This window comes from Theobroma umbraticum, unplaced genomic scaffold (assembly GCF_002168275.2).
Source record: "Theobroma umbraticum cultivar Fairchild unplaced genomic scaffold, ASM216827v3 scaffold_44.0, whole genome shotgun sequence".
NCBI lineage: Eukaryota > Viridiplantae > Streptophyta > Magnoliopsida > Malvales > Malvaceae > Theobroma > Theobroma umbraticum.
The window spans coordinates 6,945,276-6,969,422 of NW_018397255.1; the positions used below are offsets into that span (position 1 = coordinate 6,945,276).

A 24,147-nucleotide genomic window follows, 5' to 3' on the forward strand; every position below is an offset into this window, starting at 1 on the left:
AGCTTAGTAGCCTAACTAAGAGAAGAAAAAATCTGCAATCTACTCTGTCACATGTACCAAGCAGTAGCATCAACGCTGCAGCGCCACACTCCCAATGCTGCAGCGTTGATGCCACTGCTTGGTGCATGTTCCAGCGCTGTCCTCTTGGTGAAGGCAGTAGCATCAACGCTGCAGCGCTGGGAGTGTGGCGCTGCAGCGTTGATGCCACTGCTTGGTGCATGTCCCAGCACTGTCCCATTGGTGAAAGGAACAGGATGAACGCTGCAGCGCTGGTGGCAAGAATGCTGCCAAGAGCACTTCTGTTCATTGTCCTTGCTACCAGGCCGCACAACATCCTTCGCGTGTTCAACTCTTTTTTTTTTTCAAATCTATGTTGATAAAATCAAGACAAACTACAAAAGGGCCCATCAAAGACTATGGGTTGTTTCTGCTTTTGGGTGGCTTTACTTTCCTAATCCCTTCCCGAATTAAAGAATGCATGCTTAGAAAATCTCTATTCACTCTTTAATTTTTTTTAATTTTATTTTCTTATTAATAGGTTGAACTTGTATTTAATTTTATAAAATGATTTTTATTAAATAATAACTTTACTGTAGAATTTATCCTAAAAAATACATGTTAAACTTATATTTTAATATATAAGGGTAGTTTTGGAAATTAACATTACATTCCCTGTAAAGTACTTGTAAAACAAACACTGCAATGTTATCTTCTTTGCATTTTAATCATTACATTACTTATATACCAAACACTGTAATGTTATCTTCTCTGCAATCACATTGCTTGCAATCACATTACCTGTAATCACATTGCATTGTAAAGTACCAAACGCCACCTAGGTTCTTTCATATGGAAGTGAGAAAAACTTCCGAATCCAAAAAGAAGATGGAACTTTGCTCGAGGATCCGGCTTTGGTTCAAGCTTCAGCAGTTGCAAGCAGAATCTTGTGATAATTCCAGGTTTATCACATTGATATCTCTAGTGAAGATGTTGTTTATTGGGATCTCACTTCTAATTGTCAATTTACTACCAAGAGCTTGTGGGAATTAATTTGGCAGCGTCACCCTTCGCATTATTATTGTAAGTTTATATGACATCAAACTATACCGTATATTTTTTTTTCTAGATAATGGTGCGTAGTTGGATCTTGATGGAGTTATGAATTAAATCAAAAGACATTCAATTGACCTTTAAATGTTTATGTTGTAATTCTGATTATGAGGAATCCCTTATGTACGTCTTTCGGGATAATCCAATTGCTAAATAAGTTTAAAATTATTTTGTAATTTTTTTTCAAATTTATATTATTAATCCTCATAACATTATGCAAGTTATCTAAATATGAATATATTTAGGAGACTTTGTTCAACAATGACATATTTGAATATTAGTGTCATTATTTATTTGTTGGTTCCTGTGAGTGGAATGTAAAGAAAAAACATAAGAACCTTGGAATGTATAACAACCTGATTGTGTGACGTATTATGAAATTAATAATGCAACTTCATTAAGTTAATATGAAATTAATGATGCTTTAATAGTGGTACTAGTAAAGGATCACATGATATACGATATTTGCTAGTTTCTATAAGGAAGTGTTTGTAAAAAATTTTTTATAGAATTTCTCACATTCATTGAGAAGGAAACCAAGGAACGGAGAAGAATTACAAGGTATTCTACATTTAGCTAAAATTAACTTACCACATGTTAAACTTAACTAAATGTAAAGGAATATTCCTCTTTATTTATTTTTGCAATTTGTTTTATATAGACTCATGTTATAGGACAATATAACTTATCTTTTGCATTCTTAAACATGTAAAGAAATATATATCCTTATTAGATATTTTTTCCTCAATTTCATGTAACTTTGAAAGTATATATGTCCCCTTCCCAAATGTATGTTTTATTTTTTTTTACTTTATTAATAAAATTTAATAAGATAGTTGAGCCTTGCAAGAATTTCCAACATTAAAAAAAAAGTTGACAAATACAATTAATTTATATTAACAACTATAGATTTGAATCCTTTAATTTATATTAATGTTATTTACTAACTTTTGTCATCATTTTCTTTTCCGAAATTGATAAAATAAAAATTTTTATTTTTATTTAAATAAAATAATAAGTTAAATCTTAAAATGAAAAATTTGACAAATGTCGCATAATGTACTAAAATGAGCATACGCCATGTTCAAGAATTCCTTACATATCTTAAAAGAATTTAAATAAAGTTGCTTAAATGAAGTTCATAAAAATTTTAAATAAATATAAAAAATTTCACTATATTATGTCTCAATGTTGAAATTTGCTATTTTATTTCAATTGGGTTGAATTCTACCATCATACTATTTTTTTTTCTTTTAATGAAAATTAATGGAATAGTTCACTTGAAGTTAGGTGACCACTATCTTGGCTATTTTTTATGAGCTGGTAATGAAAAATTGATAAAAATACTTGAAATTAAAAAAAAAATTGACGTGTCAATAATTATAAGGTAGGACTAAAAATACTATAATTGTCGCGTCTTCAAAACTTATACAAATTGAATATAATATTCCCTAATCCACTTAATAATTTTTTATTGTTAATTTTTGTCCAAAAATTTTATTTTAAACAAAAATTCCCACTTTTGGTTTTTAATAAAAGATTTAAGTTCTTGATACTTGTGGCTTTTATTTTTTTGCTATTTATCTTTAATTTTTTTCTTTTTTTTATTCTTTTTTTTAAAATCCAAAAAAATTTTAAAAAAAGATAAAATAGGAAAAAAAAGGATATATTACAACAGAATGGAATTATTGTGACGGAAGGCTCAAGTTTGAATCAGCCTGAACCAAAGCCACGGAGGAAGGGAAAGAGAGTGGTGAAAGAGGGAGGACCACGCAACGCAAATTCGTAAACCCTAATAACCTCTCTCTTTCTCTTCTTCTTCAAAATTTTTAGTAACTTTTTTTATTGATCGATTGAGAATTGGGGAAAAAGTTGAGGAAATGAGCAGCCAAGCGGTGCCTCCTCCGCCTGCATCCCGCAGGAATTCTAATAAAAGAGGACCCTCTGCCCCTAAGAAGTCTCACAGCTCCGATAATGCTAAGCCCACTTCTCCATCGTCCGTTTACTTTTCTTACACTTCCTATTTATTTACATGAAAAATGTGTTTTCAATTTTTAATTTGTCAAACGGTGTCTTAATAACGTAGAGGCTCAATTTTTTTTTGGTCAGTTCCGTTGGTGGTGAGAGGACGGTGAAGAAGCTTAGGTTGTCCAAGGCCCTCACCATCCCCGAGGGGACCACTGTGTCTGAGGCTTGTAGGCGGATGGCAGCTCGTCGTGTGGACGCTGTGTTGCTCACGGATGCCAATGCCTTGCTCTCTGGGATCATTACTGACAAGGTTTTACCTTTTTTTCCCCTTTCAAGTGTTTTTATTGGTTGCATGTTGTTATTTTAAAGGTATGTACATATATATGTCATTGCCAGGACATTGCCACTAGAGTAATAGCAGAAGGGTTGAGGCCTGAGCAGACAGTTGTATCTAAGATCATGACGCGTAGTCCAATTTTTGTTACCGCAGACTCTTTAGCCATTGAAGCTCTTCAGAAGATGGTTCAAGGTACTTGAGGGTGTTATTTGTATGTCGTCTAATTGACATAACCTGATTGAAACTGATTTTTTTGTTTTTTAGTTTGAAATTTGTTGTTTAGAAATAATTGGAGGTTATGCAAATGAGGTTGGACAGAGAAAAACCATTAGAATTTGGTTTTTGACAGCATTTGGAAGGAGATTTGATGTGTATGTAAGGGTTGACATTGAGTGGTGATAATAAGCATTGGAAGAATCTTGCCTTCTTTTATGACTGCTAGAGTTGATATGCTGAAAGTTGTAGGTAGCTTATAGCTGTGAGAAAGATACAAGACAAGACCAAGATTTGGTGTTGAATTTAGATTTTATGCGGGGTCTTGGTATAGCTCCAACCATAACAGAGAAATTAGGATTTTGTTGAGGCTGGTTTCACAGTTTATGTAAGGAATCATCTGTTAGCATCAAACATTAGGCTTTGGCTTAACTGTTGGAAGAAGTGGAGGTTGTATGCAGTGGGCTGACCCGAGGTGACTGTTGGAATTTGGTAAAAGGGTATCTTTGTTTGTTTTAATTACTATTACAATAACCTTCAACTTTCAGTATGTCTGTATGTTTTTAAATATCCAGGGACATTTTTGAAATGTCCATTGTCCAAAACTACTATAGGGTTTCCCTAATTAACTGTAGAACTGGAAGCAATGACTGAATATATGCCAGAGCACAGCTAAGGCTAGTTGCAATAGCAATAATGTTTTGTAAACTTCAAGTGCTAGTGTACACATTGTCTAGTAGATCTCATTGACTGGTTTTTTGGACAGGAAAATTCAGACATCTTCCTGTTGTGGAAAATGGAGAAGTCATTGCCTTGCTGGATATCACAAAATGCCTTTATGATGCTATCTCTAGAATGGAGAAAGCTGCTGAGCAAGGAAGTGCAATTGCTGCAGCAGTGGAAGGGGTTGAACGCCAGTGGGGAAGCAATTTATCTGGTTGGTTAATATGTTTTCCTGTGGGCTAATTACCATAACTTTGTAATGGATCAATACCACTGCACACATATCTTTGATAAGCTCTTATTATTGCCTTTGTTGTACGAACATCATTCATCAATGGAGACACTGATTGATTAGTTCTGAATGCATGTGAAGTGTGAACATTCGTGTTCATTCTTTACTATTATTATGGTATAAATGTCTGTGTCAGTAAAATGGATTATTGGCATTATTTTATACCAAGTTTATGTGTTCTTTTATTTAACTCAAAGTTGGCACTTGGAAATGACCATAATTGATACGAATTATTATGATATGCATTTTTTGTTCTGTTTGCATTTTTGGCACATGTAAATGATCCATTTTGCTCAATCAAGATGACCAACATTTTCAAATGTAAAATTTCTAGATTTTGATGCTTAGTGTGATGCCCTTTTTATCTGTGTTAGATGTACATGGACATTAATTTTTTTTCTTTTAATTGTCCTTTTTAAATATTATTTCCTGTTTTTATGTGCTTATTTTATATTTTTTTATTGGGCTAATTTTGCCTTATTACTTGGCGCATAGTGGAATTGTGTTGGTATGCTCCCTAGTAGGTTCTTTTTTGGCCATAAAGCATTGATTGATATTGTTGTTCTATCACAATTCATTCTTCAAATGAACTTGCTTTGCCTGCTGTTTTGAATAGAAGAAGTTAGTTACTAGTTGTTGTGTGATGCATCATAAATGCTGTACTTGGTGGACAAGGCGCCAATTTAGTGTCTCACTCTTACTCTCCCTGTCTTGTGAAGTTGAGATTTGTAGTTAAATTTAGACATCTGCGTTCAGATCTAAACTTAAAATTTTAAGGAACCTTTTTCCACCCATAGTTTCTTATTGAAAATTTTATAGGAGTTGTATAATTTCATTTTTCTCAAGCAGTACATCTAGTTTTATTCCTCTGGTATGCTAAGCATAAAAAGTATATCTTTGCTAATGGAAAAATGTATCTTATTAAAATTGAAAATAATGATTCATTTTGTTTAAGTCCTCTATGGACTTTGTTTTGCTGGGTAAACTATATAAGTTTGAAGTTTCATAGAAACAATGTCTTTTTCTATTCTTAGAGGGTGTTTGAAATGGAAAGTTTCCATGAAAGTTTTTGGAATTTCTATTGGCATTTGAAGTTTCCTGTTTGGAGTGCAAAATAATTTCAAGTTCCTACTAACTTGAAATGCGTTCAATTTGGGGAACTTGGTTCCCACATAGAGGGTGGGTATTTCCTATTTCCCATCATTTTAGGAATTTCCTCACATTTTGTTGTAAAAGTTTCTTCACTATTTTAATCTTTTGGACAAAAGTAGGTCTTGTGCCTGAAAGTAAAACAAGAGGGTTATTCTTGCTGTTTTGGCAGTTATTTGTGGACATTATTCCGGAGTAGGAAGAAAAATACTTTTGCTTTTGTAAGTACTATTAACCAAATGGTTTACATGTTGATGGGTGATAGATCTTGTCAATTACCATTGTATTTAGGATTTGTGTTTGAAGGTATCTATTTTTGCTTTATGTTCTTAATGTGAATGGTTTATGCTTGTCAGTATAATTTTTGGTTAAACAAATAATTTTTGGATTTAATTTCTAGATGCTTGGATGTATTTTTAAAATAGATTCATGTATATATTCAATTTGTTTTGTGCTATATATATTTTTAAATGAAGTACTTGAAACTAAGTTATGTTATTTTAGTTTTTCTTTTTAATTATTGACAATGTTATAAATTGTACATAGTTGTGCATTTGATAGTAGAGTTGAATGACTAATAAAATTGTTTAAACACTTCTACCACCACAGGGCATTATAGGAATTTTATTGTCATGGATTACTATTCCTGTCACTTTGTAGTGTTGCATCAAACATAGGAAAATTAGGGTTGTTGGTATATGGCATCTTGTTCCAAAGATAGGTTCCTGTATGTGTTGTTGGCAGTCTTTCTTTCTGGGAACTAAGAACTTTCATGGGAAATCGACCCTCTTCACTTGAAACGCCCCCTTAGAAATTTTCAAAATGCTATTCGATCTTAGTAGAGAGAAGCACCAAGCAAATCATATTTTGGTCCCATATTTTATAACCTTTTTCATTAAAAAAAAAAAAAATTCTTCTCAGGAATTTGAAGGTTAACAATGAGGGAAGTGAGTCATGCATTGGCTAACTGGAAAATACTTCTTTTACCTAGAGCAGTTCGGCTAGAGGCAAAGCAATATTAGGAGATGAATAGCTGCCTTGTAGGATTCTTGACCTACAACTAGACTCACTTTGCTTCTGAAATTTTGGTCAATTGGCTGTTATGTTGATGTGTTTATTCTTCTTTATTCCAGAGTCTAAATTGTGATGTTGGGAAGTTGAATAGCTTTAGAATACCAAATTTTATGAGTTTTTGGGCCATCAGAAGACTAGATAATGATATAAGCTATGAAATTGGTTTTACAGAAATAAAACAATTGTCTTTGGATGTTGCTTCTATATATCCTTTACCATGATTTGGGTAAATCTTGCATGAGGGAGAGAGACAAAGAGAAAGGAGATGAGTTTTGACATGTGTTGACTGAGAGAGGAACCGAGGTCATGGAGAAGACAAGAAAGGAACTTATACAACAATGTTTTCCCATCTTGTCGGTGGTGAAGGATGATGCGATCTTGGCTTCTATAGATTTTCAAGATTTATTGGTCATTGGTGGCCTTAAATGCAAGAAGTAGTATGGAGAAGATGAAGAATCAGGGAGGAGAGGGGGGAAGAGGGAGTAAGGGAGGGGTGGTGGGGAGAGAGACTCATGGATTCAATGCGACATCATGCCTTTATCTTTGACACTAGCACTACTGGTGAAAAGATGGCAGTGAGTGGTGACAGGAGGGGGCTAATAGCGATTGTAGGTTGTTGGTTTTTTCATCCCTTTTCTTTTTCTCAGACTGAAATTGGCTTGAAGCCTTTAGGCCATTGTTTTAAAAGTTATGGGCCTCATGTTTTTGGGGAAAAATAGTACTAGTCTTGTTGTAAAACTGACAATTTGGGCCATAATGAAATTATTTTTTGAGGGGGTGCGCTTGGGTGGGTGGGTGGGATAAACAACAACAATCATGTTGTCTGTAGTTATGTATAGGTGCTGTGTCTTGACTTGTTAGCAATGCTGTGTTTGACATCTTGTGTCCCTATTGGCACTTGACAATTGTGTCCATGCCTGTAATATATCATTCATACAATTACTTTTTTGGTGTGAAGAAATTATTTGTTAATTTTTATGGTTATTAAAACTTTCATTGCTGGTATTTTTAATATATAGATTGAGAGAGAAGGCATAGTTCAAGTCTCACAAATTAAAACTTCTGTAACCTTCTAGTTTTCCTTGTAATGATATGTCCATACATCTATATATATTGAAAATGTTCATATGTAGTGTCAAAAGTGTGTGTAACATTTCTGTATTTCTGATGATCAGGCATACTGGAATGGTGCTCTCACAATATAGTTATGGGATTTTGAGAAGATTGAAACCTGTAGCTTCTTGATTAACATTTTGTTTTATTTATTTTTTATTTCAGCTCCATATGCCTTCATTGAAACTTTGAGGGAGCGGATGTTCAAGCCATCCTTGTCAACTATCATTGCTGAAAATTCAAAGTATTTTTATGTCTCAGTTGTCTTATAACCTGTTATTTACAAATACAATTTCCTTAAATAGTCAATGCTGGTTTTGTCATTTGTGTTACCAGTTCTTATAACTTTGTCCTTTTTCAGGGTTCCAATTGTATCATCATCGGATCCCGTCTATGTTGCTGCAAAAAAGATGAGGGAGTTGCGGGTTAATTCAGTTGTTATAGTGACAGGGAACAAAATTCAGGGGATACTAACGTAACTTTTTTTTGAACTCTTGAAACCTTTCATGACTTTATTATTATTATTTTGTGAGATATTCTGCACCATTGTATGTATTTGGTGTGGCTTTAAAGGTCTCTTTGGATATATATTGTGATTGCTTATGGTTGCTTTACTGCTATGCACTGCAGTTCAAAGGATATCCTTATGCGAGTTGTGGCACAAAATCTATCTCCTGAGCTAACTCTGGTGGAAAAGGTTCATTCTAGATATTTTTGGTCTGATTTGCATTATAGTCTTTACCATTCATCCTCCACTGATATGTACAGGAGATATCGACATTGAATTTTAAAAATTATGTAGAAAAAATTTATAATTGTCTATTTTAATATATTATAGAACTGAGTTTGAGCTCTATATTATGCACGAATACTTTAGCAGATACCTTGCGCCTCGTATATTTGTATTATCATGCTTGATAATTTTCACGATTAGATTTTTTATCGTGGAGTACCATCTGATAATGGTTTGGAAAGTATATCAGGGCTATCCATTGTTTCTTTACATATAAATGTTATTAGTGGCTTTCTAGAATTTATTTGCATGTTTTGTAATTACCAGTTTTTAGTGGTGTTTGAGTTTTGGATTGGTAATTCTAGTTATCGTATAGCTTTACTGTGGACAGTTATCAGTGGTTTATGTTGCTTAGTCTATTATAAACTATGCAGTAATGATTGAATTAAATTGAAACAGGAAAACTTTTTGATTCTGTCAAGTTTTAATTTTTACAAAAGGATCAGTTGGCTATACATTGCACCTTAACTTACTTTGCTGAATTGTTTTGCTGATATCTGACTTCTGTTTTGAATATATATCATCTATTCTTGACATGAGAAATGGGTCCAAGACATGATCTGCAACGTTTGAGCATAAATTGTTTGTGGTTCCTAACTTTTGATACTTGTCATAATCACACTAGTTTTTTTCTTTATTATCCAGGTGATGACACCAAACCCTGAATGTGCGACAATAGAAACAACAATCCTTGATGCACTGCATATAATGCATGATGGGAAGTTTTTACATCTTCCTGTTCTAGACAGAGGTTAGCTTTCTTTGTTTTAGTTCTTTTTTAGAATCGCAATTTTTTCATGTTGATGTGCATGGAGATGGCTGTTGTGCAGATGGAACTGTTGCTGCATGTGTAGATGTTTTGCAGATCACTCATGCAGCGATTTCTATGGTATGTATTTTATGTGTGTCAAACTCTGATGTATTTTATGTACATGCGTTGTATACTTAGGCTATGCCTGTTAGGCATAAGGGGGAATTGTTGGCTGTTACTTTTGCTACTCGCTTTAGCTTCGTACAAAGTCCGCTAAAAAGCAAACTGTAATTAATTTAAAAATGAAGCAAAAACTAAAATCTACACCAATCCTAACCTAACTATTCTATTAAAAAGTAAAAGCTTGCATTTTGTTCTCCAAAAAATATAACTATGACTTGTAATTATTAAGAAACTTTGTTTCTTTTTTATTTTTTGCTTTTTAACTTCCAAAAAGGAATTAGCAAAAGAAACAACAAAACAGAGCCTTAATAAACTAGTTTTATGTTTACTCTGATCTTGGAAGTTTCTTTGAACCCTATGTGTGAGGAAGACCATAAACCACATTCCAACTAATTCAAAGTTTAGATATGTTGGTGTATTCACAGGATGCATGCTCATCAACTAGAAATTATTAGATAGATCCTACCTACCACATTAGCCATAGGCTTGACAAATCAAGATGCAAGACGCAATTAAATTAAAAGTCACCATGTGAGCTTGTAAGGGTCCACCGGTAATGATAATTGTCATGTTAGATTAATGAAAAGTATGGATCTATACATGCTTACTTGGCAATTTTTAATACATGTCACATCTTGAATTTTTGGGCCTATAGTTGAAATTGTAGGAAGGTTTTATCTGCCAATTTCTCCATCAACTATAGAACCTGCTATGTTATTGCTGTTATCCCCTTTCATTTTCTTTGCTAAAATTTTTTCCCTCCAATACTATATATCATGATTAAAGGTCCTCTTCCAATTTTGGTTAGAGCCAATTTATATGTTTTGCTCTAAAGTCACCCTCCTCTTCCATAAAGCAGGACTGTGGCAATATTTTAGATTGACTGAAAACATTAAAGTGGGCATGTGGTCACAAAGGTCTCTTACGCCCCCCTTTGAGCCCACCTGAATAAGGGGGCCTATTATAAAAAATGAGCCAAAATAGTGCTTTAAACACTTTAATTGTGCGTGGACTGAGAGCTGAGTTAGGTTAGAGCTTGATCCTGGATTATGAACCTGACAAACGGGGCTTGAACAGGTTTATTCAAGCTTGAAAAGCATGGGGCCTATGCCTTGATCTCTTTAAAATTTTTGCAAGTTGAGCTTGAGCAAGAAAATTTTGGCTCAGCTTGACTCTTTTTAGCCCTATTCTCTACTGTTGAAGTTTGCAAAATTTTTGTTCTGTTAATTGATGGACTATATGGATGACAATATGAAATAAAAATTCATTAAAACAATAAAAAACCAAGTTAAAAATCAGTATTCACGCGTAAATTATATGTTGTTGAAATCTTTAATGTTGCAAGTGCTGGAGGCCATTATGAAAACTACTTTTATTCTAACCTTCTCATTGTGTTTAAGTCCCTAGGACTGACCTTCAACACATTATGCCATGAGCTTTTTCAGCACCCTCCCAGATTTCGTACTTGTATATATGGCTATATATAGGTTAAATTATGGAGTTGTTGGATAAGGCCTTGACTGATTACATTGCACATGGGTTTGTTGTTCACAAGCAACGAGCAAACTGTTAAGGGGCCATTTGGTTCACTGCATATAAGATTACACCTCGGAATTTATTTGGTTCTGAGGATTATGTCGTTTGGTTTTTTTGACATCGTCGATTTTTTGTATGTAATATTCTCGAGTTTTCAGAAAAGTGGGCATTTAAGGGGTAATCTCATACCCGCCCTCCTCTTAGGTTATCTTTTTACTTCTGAGGGAATCCAAGTTTTTTTACTATAATGCCCCTATTTGGACATTGTTTTGGTCCAAATTGCCCTTGAAATGTAAGATAAAATTACAAGAAAGCCAATTTCCAGTATTTTATTTTATTTTCTCAAATCAAACCCAAATAATTTTTTATATAAATGTAAAACATGATTTTGTTGTAAAATATTCTTTTTTTGCTTTTTATTTTCTAATATTCTCAAAGCAAATATTACCCATAATTTTTTCATAAAATCTTTTTTTTTTCTTTTTTCTAATTTGAGTTTTCTTTCACTACCCCGTCTAAAATTTTTTTATTATCTGGCAAATGAAATTTACGGTTAAATGCTTGTATGCCTGTTAAAATTATTAATTTAGTATTGTATAATGACTATTTGTAGAAAATTATACAAGCTTTTTATTATATTGGGATTTCGGAGGGCATTTTAATAAAATGATCACTATGAATGTTGCATGCCTAGGTCTACCAAATAAGGAAATACCATATGCAGGGTGTGGAAACCAAACACAACATGACATATTATCATCAATTTGCCTTAGGAATCTCTGACGAAGGAACCTGATTTCCAAAGGGCATCTAAGATGCTCTTGACCAAATGGCCCTAGAAGGAAAGTGCCTTGAGCGTGTTGAATGGAAAGGCATAAAGGCTTAAAACCCCCCCTTGTTCTTTGATGGGGATTTTAAATCCCCCTATCAATGAATTCACAACTTTTTTTAAAAAAAAAGGGAAAAGTGCCTTGTAATATAGTTACCAAATATACTATGTAATGTTTTATATATTTAAATTCTGCTAATGATGTTTCTTAATTTCTTTAGCCTTCCATATTTACTTATGCAAGGGTGTCGAACTGTTTTTACCTTTCCCATTTTAATTTTTTTCCACCCAAATTTCAACCTTTTGAAGGTTGAAAATAGCTCTGGAGCTGTTAATGAAATGGCAAACACAATGATGCAAAAATTCTGGGACTCCGCCCTTGCTCTAGAGCCGCCAGATGATTATGACACACAGAGGTATTACTCTTTCTGCCTCACTTATGCTCCCAACCTGTTATACTCTGGAACCAACCCTGCAGAATGTTCTTTTCAGTGAAATGTCTGCAATCATGGCATCAGATGGTGGAGATGCTGGAAAGCTATCATCTTATCCTTCCCTGGGCCTTGGAAACTCATTTGCTTTTAAGTTTGAGGATCTTAAGGGTCGTGTACATCGATTCAATTGTGGTATGTTGCAGTTTACGTGAAGATACTTGCAAAAGAAATTGAGTTGAAATTCTTAATATACATGTCATTTCATACCTATAAGCACCAGTACACTGATTTCTTAATGCATATCTAGAACTTTACTATCGAAAAGAAACAAATATTCCATAGCTGAATATGATGTAAACATGTTTGCAGGCTTTGCTAGTATTTTTTGTCATAATGTTGCATGTATGCAAACGTAACGTATTTATATTTTGTTCTTTAGGTACCGAAAATTTAGATGAGCTTTTATCGGCTATTATGCCAAGAATTGCTTCCAGTAATGATCATGGGCGTCCTCAGCTTTTGGTGAGTTGTTGGATTTATTTATTCCTTTTATGTTTTACTCTCTGTGGTTTTGTCTAATTTTCTTGTTTGTACTCATTTATTGATTTTTTACTTTTAATTTAGTATGAAGATGATGAAGGTGATAAGGTTTTACTCACCACTGATAGTGATCTTATTGGTGCTGTTAACCATGCTAGATCACGAGGACTGAAGGTAACTAATTGTTTGTGTGGTTGCTTTACATTGGACTACTTGTTCTCTCTTGTTTAACCATCTATTGCTGCTGTTGGTTTCTTTTTTCTTTTTCTTTTTCCTTTTAATAAATATTTGTGTAGAACACATTTCATAATTTTCTACTATAACAATACAAGTTCATGGAGCCCAGCTTCAATTTGTAAGATTGGCTTTATTGAACTTCAAAGTTTGGTTTTAGTTGATCTCACACAAGTTGAACTTTGTTGAAGGTTGGGTTGTCTGTGGCCTAGTGTGACTTTCTAAGGAGGCTCGTACTTAGTTCTGTACTTGGGCTCGAGATCAAACCCATAAGAGAGTGACGTAGGAAAAAGATAAAACTGTTTATATGAGAAATAAGGAGCCAAAATTGGGAAAGACAGCGCTTGATCCTGATATTATTCAATAATACTAAAACTGAATCCTCTGCACTGTTCTTCAAAGAGCATCTCTCTCACATAACTACTGTTCTAGGAACAGTAATATCTATTTTTTAATTTTAAAATTGTTTGTAGTTTTTATGCTTTCTTGCTGGCTACTTTGCCTTCCTAGATAGGATGCATTATCAACGTGGAATTGCTCCTGACACAGCAGTCATGACAGATTGGCAGAGCTTAGGGTGGTTTTTTTGGTTGGAACTATGTAAAAAATAAAATAAGGTTTGGAGGAATCTTGGCCATTTATTTCTTAGCTTTAACCAATTTTCTCATATTTTACAATATTTTGTTGTATTGGATTGGGGTATTTGGGATCAACGGCCACTTAACCTATTTAATGACTTAGTGGGCATCATTTCTGAAATTGTTTTTTTTTTCTATATATTTTTTTATGCATTCAATTTATGGGCCCTAAAAGGAACAAATGCAGTCTATATATAAAGATTTAGCTTTAAACTTCGAGATATTCATTTACAGTATTTACTTTGTTTATGGTTGATAGTTTATATTGATATCAATAGATTATGTTTGTCTTTATTTCAATGATAATGGAGAAAATAGATCTAGAAGGCTTAAATTTATAATCGAAGATAAATAAAAGGATTTTCGAGGTAAATGGCAGATAACATTTATTTTTTAATTTTCTTGCTTCGGCTAAACCTTCTCTTTACTACCATATATTATATTTGATATTAATCTGAAATTTTGTGATTCATTGCAATGTGCAAATTTAATTCTGGTGTCATTCAAAATGTATAACCCTCTCTGCCTTTCTCCCAGGTTTTAAGATTGCATCTGGATTTTGCTGATCATGATCAGCAGAAAATATCAGAGTCAAGTATAACTTCCAAGAGAACTGGATGGGTCTCTTTGCACTCTGGCTTAATGGCAGGTGCAGTTGTCATAACTGGCATCAGTGTGCTTGTCTACTTAAAGCGCTCAAACGCGTGAGGTTGTGCTGATTTTTCTGAGAAATAGAAAATGTTATAAATCATAACATTGATTATTTAGCGGCTTTTATCAGCATTTGAAGGTTAGGAAGGAAACAGGAAGTTTTGACACTAAGTTCAAATCACCAGTTGAGCTGGAGACGAGAGAAGAACGAGCAGAGAAACGGTTGGAGCTGCTGTTGATGTCCGGTGGCAGGTGTGATACTCATACTTCTTTTGAGTACAGTACTCACAGAAGTCAATTTTGTTCCCCATGTAACTTACAATCTATTCCTCCAACATGTCCACATAAGGGTAAACAACAATTGTATGTAAATATTGGGTAAAACTACTTTGTATAAGTCAAGGAAGCCACTGCTTTTACTCAGTAAGCTTATCCTTCTGAACATTTAATAATCTATGAAGACTTGCTGCAGGTTTTCCTCCCTTTTTCGGAGGGTGACATCGTTTGAGAGATGAAAGTTGAGGCAGAGTAAATTTTGAAGTTAAATGTGGTTCATAGCCCATATTTTAAAGTCAACATATATATATTTTAATTTTTAGAAAATGCATTAAAATATTTATACACTTTTTATTGTTAATTTTTTTTTTATGTGTGTGAACCTTTGTTAATATTTATTTTTAAGAGAAAGGAGATTTGAATATTACTATAAAAAAATAATCTTAACATTACTCTCTCAAAAAATACCGTCTCTCAATTGAACTCTCTTCTCTCTTTCTCTTAAAAATAAGTTTTATGTTATATAAAAATATTTTTTATAATTTAAAATTTTATTTTAAATAAATAAAAAATAAATTTAAAAAAATTATAATTAAAAAAAATTATTTATTAAATACCTTTTATAATAATTTTAATCAAAATTGAAACTTATATAAATTGTTTTGTCAATAACTTATAAAAGTAAATTTGCTGAATAATTTTAACTTAATTTTAAAAATTATTAGTTTTAATAAGAGTTTCATAATAACACATTTATTGTTACCCATAATAACTCTCAATTGTTGAGAAAAAAAAAACAATTTTAAAGATTTTGACAAGAAAGCACTTCTTGTAGAAGAAAAAAAAATCAAAATTACTTATAAAAAAAATTTACTTATCATGTAACTCAATAATGTTATTTTGATTTTTAACATATATTCATCCATAAAAACCAGTATATAGTCATATTAATTAACTCGTTTATTATTTTGTGACCAAATATTCATTTTCAAGTTTAACGGACTTAATCTGATTTGGGTGAAATTTAACCTTTTAATTATTAATTAATAAAATATGCAAACCAAAACAAGTAAACCGTTTTTTGAAAGTCGGTCCGCGCGCTATCCCCCCCTTCTCTCTGTCTCTCTCTCTCTCTGCCTTTTGCAGTTTGAATTTGCAGATTATCACCCATAATCCCTTTATTTTGCTTTGAATAGCAGTGTAAGTTTGTTAATTATTATTATTATTATTATTAATTATTGCTATCATTTTTAGTCCTCTATAATTTCACACTTTCCCGTTTCGGACATACCCTCAATGTAGTCTCTCCTACTTTATCTGTTGGATTCTTGTGCTTTTCTTTTCTTTTTCCTTTCTACTCAGGTTTTTCCTGGAATTATGAGATTCTTGTATTGACTCTTCCATTTTGGCAGTAACCATTATAAAGAGATTTCAAAATATTCTAATGAATTTGTTGAGGTTGGTGAATTCCCATTCCCTATTTACAAGTCAACTGTAATTTTCTGATTATTTCTTTAGCCCTTTTTGTTCATTGCTTTCTTATTATAGCCATTTTACGTAATTTTATGTAGACTAGATGTCTGAGTTTCTGAAATGGAATGAAACTTTGTCTCAAGGGTTCCTCAATATATGACAAAAATTAGGATATGGGACTTTAATTTGTTATTGATTTTGATGATTCTTTCCCAGAGTTTCAATGAAGGAGATGGAACTGAAGGATTTGCAATCTGATCTTGAAGCTTTAAGAAAATTATATGGACTTCTACAATGTGGTGGAGATGTTCAAAGCAATGTCGTTGTAAGTAGTCTTTCCTTTTTCATCTTAGTAGCTTTGATGGACAGCGTGGTATGGTGGCAATAAGAATTTTTGGTTACTTTTGTTTTCTCCAAAGCCAAGCGCTCCACTCTCGATACATGCAGTTGAGTGTCATTTCCCTTCTAATAACCATTATATATACATAGTCTATGGAAAGTTTCTGTAGACAACGAAGGCAGAAACATTCTTGCCTGTCTTCTTTTCGAGTTATGTTGATTTTAAAGGAATTAAAGGCCTAACGAGTTTCCATCAACAGCTTTTGGCAATTTAAGTGTATAAAAGATATTAAACATGTGATTGTTGATGGCACTCTGTACAATAAAAGTTTGTCAGTTTCATGTCTGGTGTCTATTTGGTAGAATCAGAGATTAAAAAGCAATTTGTGTGATCTTGCATTATAGCTTAGACATTTAGTTCTTTGACATGGTTTAGCACTCAAGAATTCAAATTCTGAGGGCTGCCACCTATAACCTTATGCTTGAGGAGGAACCTTTTCTTGAGCTCTAATGTAATAGCCTAACCCTTTTGGTTGTCATCTTTGACATAGGCATTATGAATGTTGCTACTTTTGCATTTAGCTTTCAAAAACTTAATGTCTCAATTTAATTGTTAAATGCTGAAAATTTTTACTGCTTAGTTCTCTCTTGAAGGAATGAGGTATTTTAGATGCCTTCCATTCCCTTTTGAGTGTCTTTAATTGTTTTCAGGCAATAGGAATTTACTCAAGTTTAGCAATATGGAAGATATACTTTCCCTTTTAATCGGTCTTATGTACATTTACTTGGCCTTTGTTGGTATGCAGTTAGGTGAAAGATCAAAGCTCTTACTAAAGGATCTCCTAGATGGTGCTACACAGAGGGTCTTGGAGACGCACAAAAAGGTATATAGACCATGTCAACGTGTGGACTTCTGTCAGACTATTTGGCTCTCTATTTCCTATCATTTTCTTCGATGTTTACTAATAAAATGATTGAACAGTGATGCTCCTGCTATTGATTGTGATATAATGAGCATTCTATAATTCAGTTGGATTTAGATTTGTTAATTCAAGAAAATGAAGTAGTTCCTTCTCAATGATTGTAATATTTGTTATCAATTAATTTGTGTCTCAATTAATTTGTGTCTCAATTAATTTGTGTCTCAGATAATAGCAGCAGCAGAACATGGTGTCTGTGCCACATCCTGCTCTTCTGAATCGGAAAAATGCAGGGCTGTGCCAGATTCTCAGCCTTCTGTCTTGCCGTATGAATTAAAAGCTGCACCAGGTGTAATTTGGAACTCCATGAAAGAATCAAATCACCATGCAGTTAGATCACCACAAGATGAAGATTGTTCTAATAAGCCAACAACTAAAGAAGTTGTCTCACAGCAATCTAGACTGAGCTTTTCCTTGGACAAACCAGAGAATAGAATGAAATGTAGTGAGTTCAGCAAGCAAAGCAGTATGAAGCAGCGGAGTACAGCCAGGATTTTAAGCAGAGACTCTAAGCATCAAAGTCAGCGAAATCCTCTTGGCCATTTTTATCAAGCCAGTGGGGATGAAAGGAACTTATTAGAGAGAAATGAAAAATGTATGAAACTAGTGAAAAGCAATGAAACAATGAGGCAGAGAAGCCTTGGCAGACTCAAAGCTACTCCCAGTATAGTCGGTTCAGTTGCTGGCTCCTCAAGATCTCTAGCTTCTGGAGATAATATTGCTAAACAGGAAGAGAAAAATGGGGAGGCAGCAAATAATTTTTCCAAAGATGTAGATAATGTAGTCAAGCACATTGAATCCCACATTTCAGCTTTGCGTTTCTGTTCTAAGTTGGTGGATGCTACCAAAGGTGCTGTGCCACGTGGTTTGCGTGATATGCCTACATCAGTGTGTCCTATGGTACAGGCAAAAGAGCATTTGGTTAAAAAGAGTGAATTGAGCCATACTGTTGAGCCTTTTTCAGATAAGGATGAGTTACTGCTAATTCAGCTGGAGAATCAAGGAATTGGTAAGAAAGATGACTCCCATGGGAGTCATCAGGTGTTAGGTCAAAGTGAGAACGACTTGTTGGAGGATATTATGAGCAAAAGGAGAAGGATTCAGCAGAAGGAGCTAGGTCAAACTTCCGAGCATATTGTGAGTACTGAGTGGCTGAATAAAATGGTCGGTAATCAGAATGTGAATGGCATGGTAGAAGCGGGTGATCATAAACAAAGTCACACTACCAGCTGCTATGTTCACGGGTTAAGGGTTCCAATTAAGCAGGATAATATCACCAAGAGGCCTCCCATGCCTGTGAAAATGCCCTATCCAATCCCAATGAAAAATAGGGGGAAAGAACCGACACCAAAGATAGGAAAATTGAGACCTTCAATACCATCTCAGTCAGTCGGATCCAAGGCTTCAGTTAGGCCTATTAGTGATAAGAAAGGCCAGGCACGTCAGATTCTATGGAAGCAGAAAGAAGGGGGTATGGGAATTTTGCGCAATAAGATTCTATTGCATCAGCAAGACTCTGAGGATTCTGCTACTGCTGGCAGTGGCAGCAGTGACAGTGAGGCTTATTCTTTGCCAAGTCAGGACAGTGCAGCTTCAGTATCCAGGAGGCTTGCTCATGGAGCATATGAAGAATCAACTAGCAGTGATTACAGGGATGTTGGTGAGTCAGGTAGCAGTGATTACAGGGATGTTGGTGAGTCAGGTAGATCGTATCCTACCAGAACACACAAAGCAATCCGTCCGGTAAACTCTGAGCCTGACAAAGCCAAGGGAAGGCTTGGACGGTTGAGGAGGTTTAAGAACAAGTTAGGGCTAATTTTTCATCACCATCACCGTTCTGATCACAATGACAGCGGTGATCATTCCAGGGATGTTCACACCAAATCCAAATGGACTCATCTGCACAAGGCTTTTCATCCTAGAAACAGACATGGAGTCCATGATAAAATAAGAAAAGCGAGGGTGAGTAACGTGCCAGTGAAGCATCAGGGAGGGCATTTTCATGCATTGGTGGAAGGATTGATGCAGCACCTTAAGCATTCAAAGAAATCAAAGCCTTCCAAAGGTGGGATTGGATGGCCAGGGAATGGCCAAGATGTCCATAAAAACAGGAAGGTGAAGGAAATACACTGGTGGCAGATGTTTCAGCGCCAACGTGGAGTCAAATTACCCAATAAAAGGCGTGTCAAGATAGGGTTCATGAGTAAAAAGCAGCAACTTAGGGTACCTAAGTTGAGATAGCAAACAGCAGGGCAGGGTGACATCATGTACTGAAATTCTTTTGAGAAAAAGGAGAAAAATGTAAATTAGTCTTAATCTAAGTTATTTCATTTTATTTTTTCTTAATTTTTGTAAAATCAATTCGATCATTATTATAATAACAATAAATAAGTAAATTGTATAATAATAAATATTCAATATTAGAAAAAAGAAGGAAAAGTAAAGAAAAAAAGGGGAGAAATCAACCCCAAAAAAAAAAAGAAAAGAAGAAAACTGAGAGGGGAATGCATTAATTTTAATTATCCTAATAAGCACTGTAATTTAAATAAAATTTTCTCATAATTATACTAATCATCATATATGAAATTGGTACAATGAACTTTTTCATTTTGTTGGTATTATATTGATTTAAGAAACATTTTAATATTAATTAAATTAAAGTTTAAATACTCAACTAAATTTAAAATTTTAATTTTTTTTCATTTACTTAAAAGCGCATAAATCTATGATATATTTATAAATTGTAATTAAAATTTTGACTTTTATTAAAATTAATTGAAATATAATGTAACATGTAAGTTGTGGGCTGATGATTTATTAAAAATTAATTTCAATTCACCTGAGTTTTTAACTCATTTATTGGTGTATAATGTTCGAAATACTTTTTTTTTAAAATTTTTAAAAAACTTAATATTTTATTTATAATAAGGTATAGTGGATATTTATTTATGCATATTATTTTTAATTTCAGAGGCCAACGGATGCGAGGGTCGGCCCAGTGGCTTCCCCTTCCCCATCGGTGCTTTGAGCTAAGGCAAGGCGGAGAGAGCAGCATCCATTTTGCCTTGTTACTTGTTTTAGCCGAATTTCAGTTGTGACTCGTGAGTTACATAATACATAGTGGAAATTTCTTAAGTTCAATGCCAAGAAGCTTATCCCGGTCTCGATCTCGGTCTCCGTCGTACCGGTCGAGGCACAGCCGGCGAAGCCGAAGAGAGCATACCAGGAGAAGCCGTTCAACCTCTCCACGTCGGCGTAGAAGCCGTTCGCCATCTCATCGACGCCGTAAAAGCCGCTCTCCAACTCCAAGGAGACACCGGAGGCGAACCTCCTTCTCTCCTTTGCCCAAATCTCCCTCCCCAGCTATTCCCGTCCATCAAAATAATAGGTAAACTTTCCATTTCTTGTTCTTTTTTCTATTGTATTTCGTGTAATTGGGTAAATAATGTTGTTTTGGTTAAAAGTATTTACTTTAGGTATGGCAATTATACAGGAATAATTTGTTAATTTGTATATTCTTCAAACTACAATTTCTTTTAGGCTCGATTATCTATTTGATTTTTACTTGTTAAAAAGTTGTTCTAAAGCAAAAGGTTAGAAACGTGAGTCATAGTTGATTAAAGGAAGCAAATGGCTAAAACATTAAGCATATTCATACATACATACATACATATATTTGTTTTATGTAAAACTTAAATAAATCGAATTCCCATTCACAAAATTAAGTTAAATTTTCATTTTTTATATTAAGAGAGATTTTATTTATCTTCTGTTGCTTTTTGTTTCTGTTTTTAGGCTTCAACAAGAGGCTGAACTGAAGTTATTAGAGGAAGAGACCGCGAAGAGATTGGAGGAAGCAATTCAGAAAAATGTTGAGGAGAGGTTGAACTCGGAGCAAGTTAAGTTGGATATAGAGAAGCGGATAGTGGAAGGGCGTAAGAAGCTGTTGGATGATGTTACCATGCAACTCGAAAAAGAAAAGGAAGCTGCTCTGGCGGAGGCAAGGCTAAAACAAGTAAGCATTGAAATGTTTGTCAAATTACTAGTATTTATTATCTGTATTTGCGCCCTAGAATGAACAAGTGAAGAAGAGTATTTTTGGGAAACAAAAAAGGGAAATGATATAATGGCTGTGTATTTTGTTACAATGTAAGTGATGTCAAGGTGTTGCTGTAAGGCACTGAAGGCAAGGTGCATATTAGTATAAACACGTGTTTATTACAAAGACTAGTGCATGTACTTTGAATCAACAGAGAAGATTAATACAGTAGCTTTTAACTAGAAACAAAATTATATGGCCTTCTGTTGTAGATATAGCTATTCCATTCATTTATTAGGTTTAATTTTGGGTTTTTCCACAAAGTATAAGGCTGTTCTTCTTTTCATTTCTTTTAGCAGTAATCTTGGGGCAGAGCTGTGACTTCAAGCAAGCATTGCTAGTTAGCGTTAGTGCAAAAGATCATATAGTATCTTCAATATATAAGATATTTTAAGCAATTAGATTTAATATAAAGGGCATGGGAGAGGAGAATATAGAAGATTATCTGGCTCGTAGAGCTGAAAGGTACAGAAACTTAGTGCTAGAGTCAGATGATGACATAATTTGAACTAGCGTTTGATATTTGTAATACATTGTATCTGTTTATATATTGACATTATTAAGAAGAAGTACGTGTGCCTTGGTGTAAATCTGTTAAATATTAGATATAAATATATTTATATCTATAATAATTAAAATGCATTTTTATTGTTATAAATATTACTAATTTATTCTTTGGAATATAGTGTTTTTACGTGGGTCAAAGTTGAGTGCTTTAAAACCGAGCTCAATACAAGGATAACCTTGAGATTGCTTGTGCTTTTGACTACACAATATTTGTGTTTTCGATAAATGGGAAGAAGGCTGGTTTTCTAGGAAGCCCCTTTACTTTCAGGTCTCTCAATTCCCTCTCTGTTCTAAGCCTTTCTAAGATTATGCATGAGAAAGGCATTTAGGGAGAATTTATGACGTTTATAAGAAGGTATGATTTGAGAAAATGACGTGAGTGGGAAATTACTACTGCTACCAGGTTGATTGTCTTGTTAATTCTAACTTGCTGCCCATTTAGGGTGTAACTATACATTGGATGAGGGTTCATGTTCTATGCATTTGAAAGCTGTGGTTACCAATGCATAACTATTCACTATAAACTGATCTTTTTCTTTTTTTTGGATCTTGATCCTTCTAGTGTTTTGATATGGTATTGACAACTTGGCAGGAACAAGTCCGGAGGGAGAGAGAGGAGCTGGATAAGATGCTAGAAGAGAACAGGAGGAGGGTGGAAGAGGCTCAGAGAAGAGAAGCCCTGGAACTACAGAGGAAGGAGGAGGAAAGGTACCGGGAGTTGGAGCTGATTCAAAGGCAAAAGGAAGAGGCTGCTCGGAGGAAAAAGCTTGAAGAGGAAGAAGAACATGCGAACCAGATGAGTACGTCGGGTAAGAACAAGTCTAGACCGAAGGTGCCATTCGGAATTGGTTTGTAATTCATTCTGTTGGTCACACAGTCTTTCCTGTTTGTTAGGAATCTCAATATGAAGTCTGAATGCTTTAGTTCATCACTTGTATACCTTGACGACCCTGTTTGATTAGCCAGAAAAGGAAAATGGCACCTATTTTCTTTATTTTCTATGTAGAATTGCACGTGTGCATGTGCGTGTGAGTTTATTCCTTTCCCATTCAAAATTTATAGATAGTGATAGCAAGTAAATAATGCTTAAATTTTTAGGCCCAACTCAAATAAATTAATTTACTAATAAATTGTATATTTTTATTTAATTTTAATTTTAAAATACATTTACAAATTAAAGAATTAAAGTATTAATTATTACAAATATTGTCTAAATGGTCGGATTGAACTGCACTGTAGGTGGGCTGTACGCCCAATGGTCCCAAACAAGGCTGGGTCCATGGGCACATATATAGGAGACAAAGGCGGACAATGAAAGAGTAATTCATAGTGCTTTTATCTTTTCCATGTTCCCCATCAAAGCTTAAACTTTGCCTGGATAGAAGAAAAGAAAGCAAAGGCGGGCAATGAAAGAGTAGTTCATGGTGCTTTTATCTTTTCCATGTTCCCTATCAAAACTCAAAACTTTGCCTAGATATGTAGAAGAAAAGAAAACAAGGTTACTTATGATGAGAAATAAAAATTTTATGACGGATCGGTTGCATCACATATATATTAGGGTTTTAGTGATGCATTCGTGACAATTTCTCAATTGTCATGATGCATTTTGTGATAAACTTGTAGTGCATTTTGTGACTGATGGGTAACAGATTTGCTGTTATCTATATGAAAATGATATATACGTGTGTGTGTGTGTGTATTTACACTGAATTTTGCATCATAGAAAAAAATAATTTAAAACATTTTTGCATCGAATAAGGGAATAGTGTAGATTGTATATGTAGGGAGAGATAAATCAAGTTATTATTATTATTACTTTACGTAACGAGAGAGTTTAAAGAGAAG

The 24,147-nt window shown here is 34.0% G+C and overlaps 3 protein-coding genes across 6 annotated transcripts; all 3 read left to right on the top strand.

Moving 5' to 3' along the window:
• Positions 1–2,792: 2,792 nt before the first annotated feature.
• On the top strand, positions 2,793–15,052 carry LOC110408915 (CBS / octicosapeptide/Phox/Bemp1 (PB1) domains-containing protein). Of its 4 annotated transcripts, none has more exons than XM_021418056.2 (15): positions 2,793–3,106; positions 3,220–3,388; positions 3,475–3,607; positions 4,395–4,565; positions 8,145–8,223; positions 8,341–8,454; positions 8,610–8,676; positions 9,418–9,523; positions 9,603–9,661; positions 12,381–12,487; positions 12,564–12,697; positions 12,945–13,027; positions 13,130–13,219; positions 14,455–14,626; positions 14,699–15,052. In XM_021418056.2, the coding sequence occupies exons 1-14, from the start codon at positions 2,991–2,993 to the stop codon at positions 14,623–14,625; spliced, it is 1,599 nt and encodes a 532-aa protein (XP_021273731.1). In that variant the 5' UTR covers positions 2,793–2,990; the 3' UTR covers position 14,626; positions 14,699–15,052. The 4 variants fall into 4 exon arrangements, with proteins under 4 accessions (XP_021273731.1, XP_021273734.1, XP_021273732.1 ...); XM_021418059.2 differs by lacking the exon at positions 14,699–15,052 and adding an exon at positions 13,841–13,896 and having other exon boundaries at positions 14,455–14,589; XM_021418057.1 differs by lacking the exons at positions 14,455–14,626; positions 14,699–15,052 and adding an exon at positions 13,790–13,902.
• Positions 15,053–16,231: 1,179 nt separating this feature from the next.
• KPL (kokopelli) lies at positions 16,232–19,979 on the top strand. The gene is made up of 4 exons (XM_021419041.1): positions 16,232–16,302; positions 16,534–16,642; positions 17,463–17,540; positions 17,805–19,979. Exons 1-4 carry the CDS (start codon positions 16,289–16,291, stop codon positions 19,875–19,877), a joined length of 2,274 nt encoding a protein of 757 aa, XP_021274716.1. The 5' UTR covers positions 16,232–16,288; the 3' UTR covers positions 19,878–19,979.
• Positions 19,980–20,601: 622 nt separating this feature from the next.
• On the top strand, positions 20,602–23,357 carry LOC110409098 (arginine/glutamate-rich 1 protein). Its single transcript, XM_021418336.2, has 3 exons — positions 20,602–21,024; positions 21,432–21,651; positions 22,895–23,357. The coding sequence occupies exons 1-3, from the start codon at positions 20,777–20,779 to the stop codon at positions 23,156–23,158; spliced, it is 732 nt and encodes a 243-aa protein (XP_021274011.1). The 5' UTR covers positions 20,602–20,776; the 3' UTR covers positions 23,159–23,357.
• The last annotated feature ends 790 nt before the right edge of the window (positions 23,358–24,147 follow it).

What these genes read in the sequence shown, in the direction of transcription:
- LOC110408915 (XM_021418056.2), top strand. Translation starts at nt 2,991, where the DNA reads ATGAGCAGCCAAGCGGTGCCTCCTCCGCCTGCATCCCGCAGGAATTCT. An exon ending in ATCATTGCTGAAAATTCAAA is followed by an intron (nt 8,224 to 8,340) that starts GTATTTTTATGT and finishes GTCCTTTTTCAG; the next exon opens with GGTTCCAATTGTATCATCAT. An exon ending in ATGGGCGTCCTCAGCTTTTG is followed by an intron (nt 13,028 to 13,129) that starts GTGAGTTGTTGG and finishes CTTTTAATTTAG; the next exon opens with TATGAAGATGATGAAGGTGA.
- KPL (XM_021419041.1), top strand. An exon ending in ATGTTCAAAGCAATGTCGTT is followed by an intron (nt 16,643 to 17,462) that starts GTAAGTAGTCTT and finishes GTTGGTATGCAG; the next exon opens with TTAGGTGAAAGATCAAAGCT. An exon ending in TCTTGGAGACGCACAAAAAG is followed by an intron (nt 17,541 to 17,804) that starts GTATATAGACCA and finishes TTTGTGTCTCAG; the next exon opens with ATAATAGCAGCAGCAGAACA.
- LOC110409098 (XM_021418336.2), top strand. Translation starts at nt 20,777, where the DNA reads ATGCCAAGAAGCTTATCCCGGTCTCGATCTCGGTCTCCGTCGTACCGG. An exon ending in CCCGTCCATCAAAATAATAG is followed by an intron (nt 21,025 to 21,431) that starts GTAAACTTTCCA and finishes TTCTGTTTTTAG; the next exon opens with GCTTCAACAAGAGGCTGAAC. An exon ending in CGGAGGCAAGGCTAAAACAA is followed by an intron (nt 21,652 to 22,894) that starts GTAAGCATTGAA and finishes ACAACTTGGCAG; the next exon opens with GAACAAGTCCGGAGGGAGAG.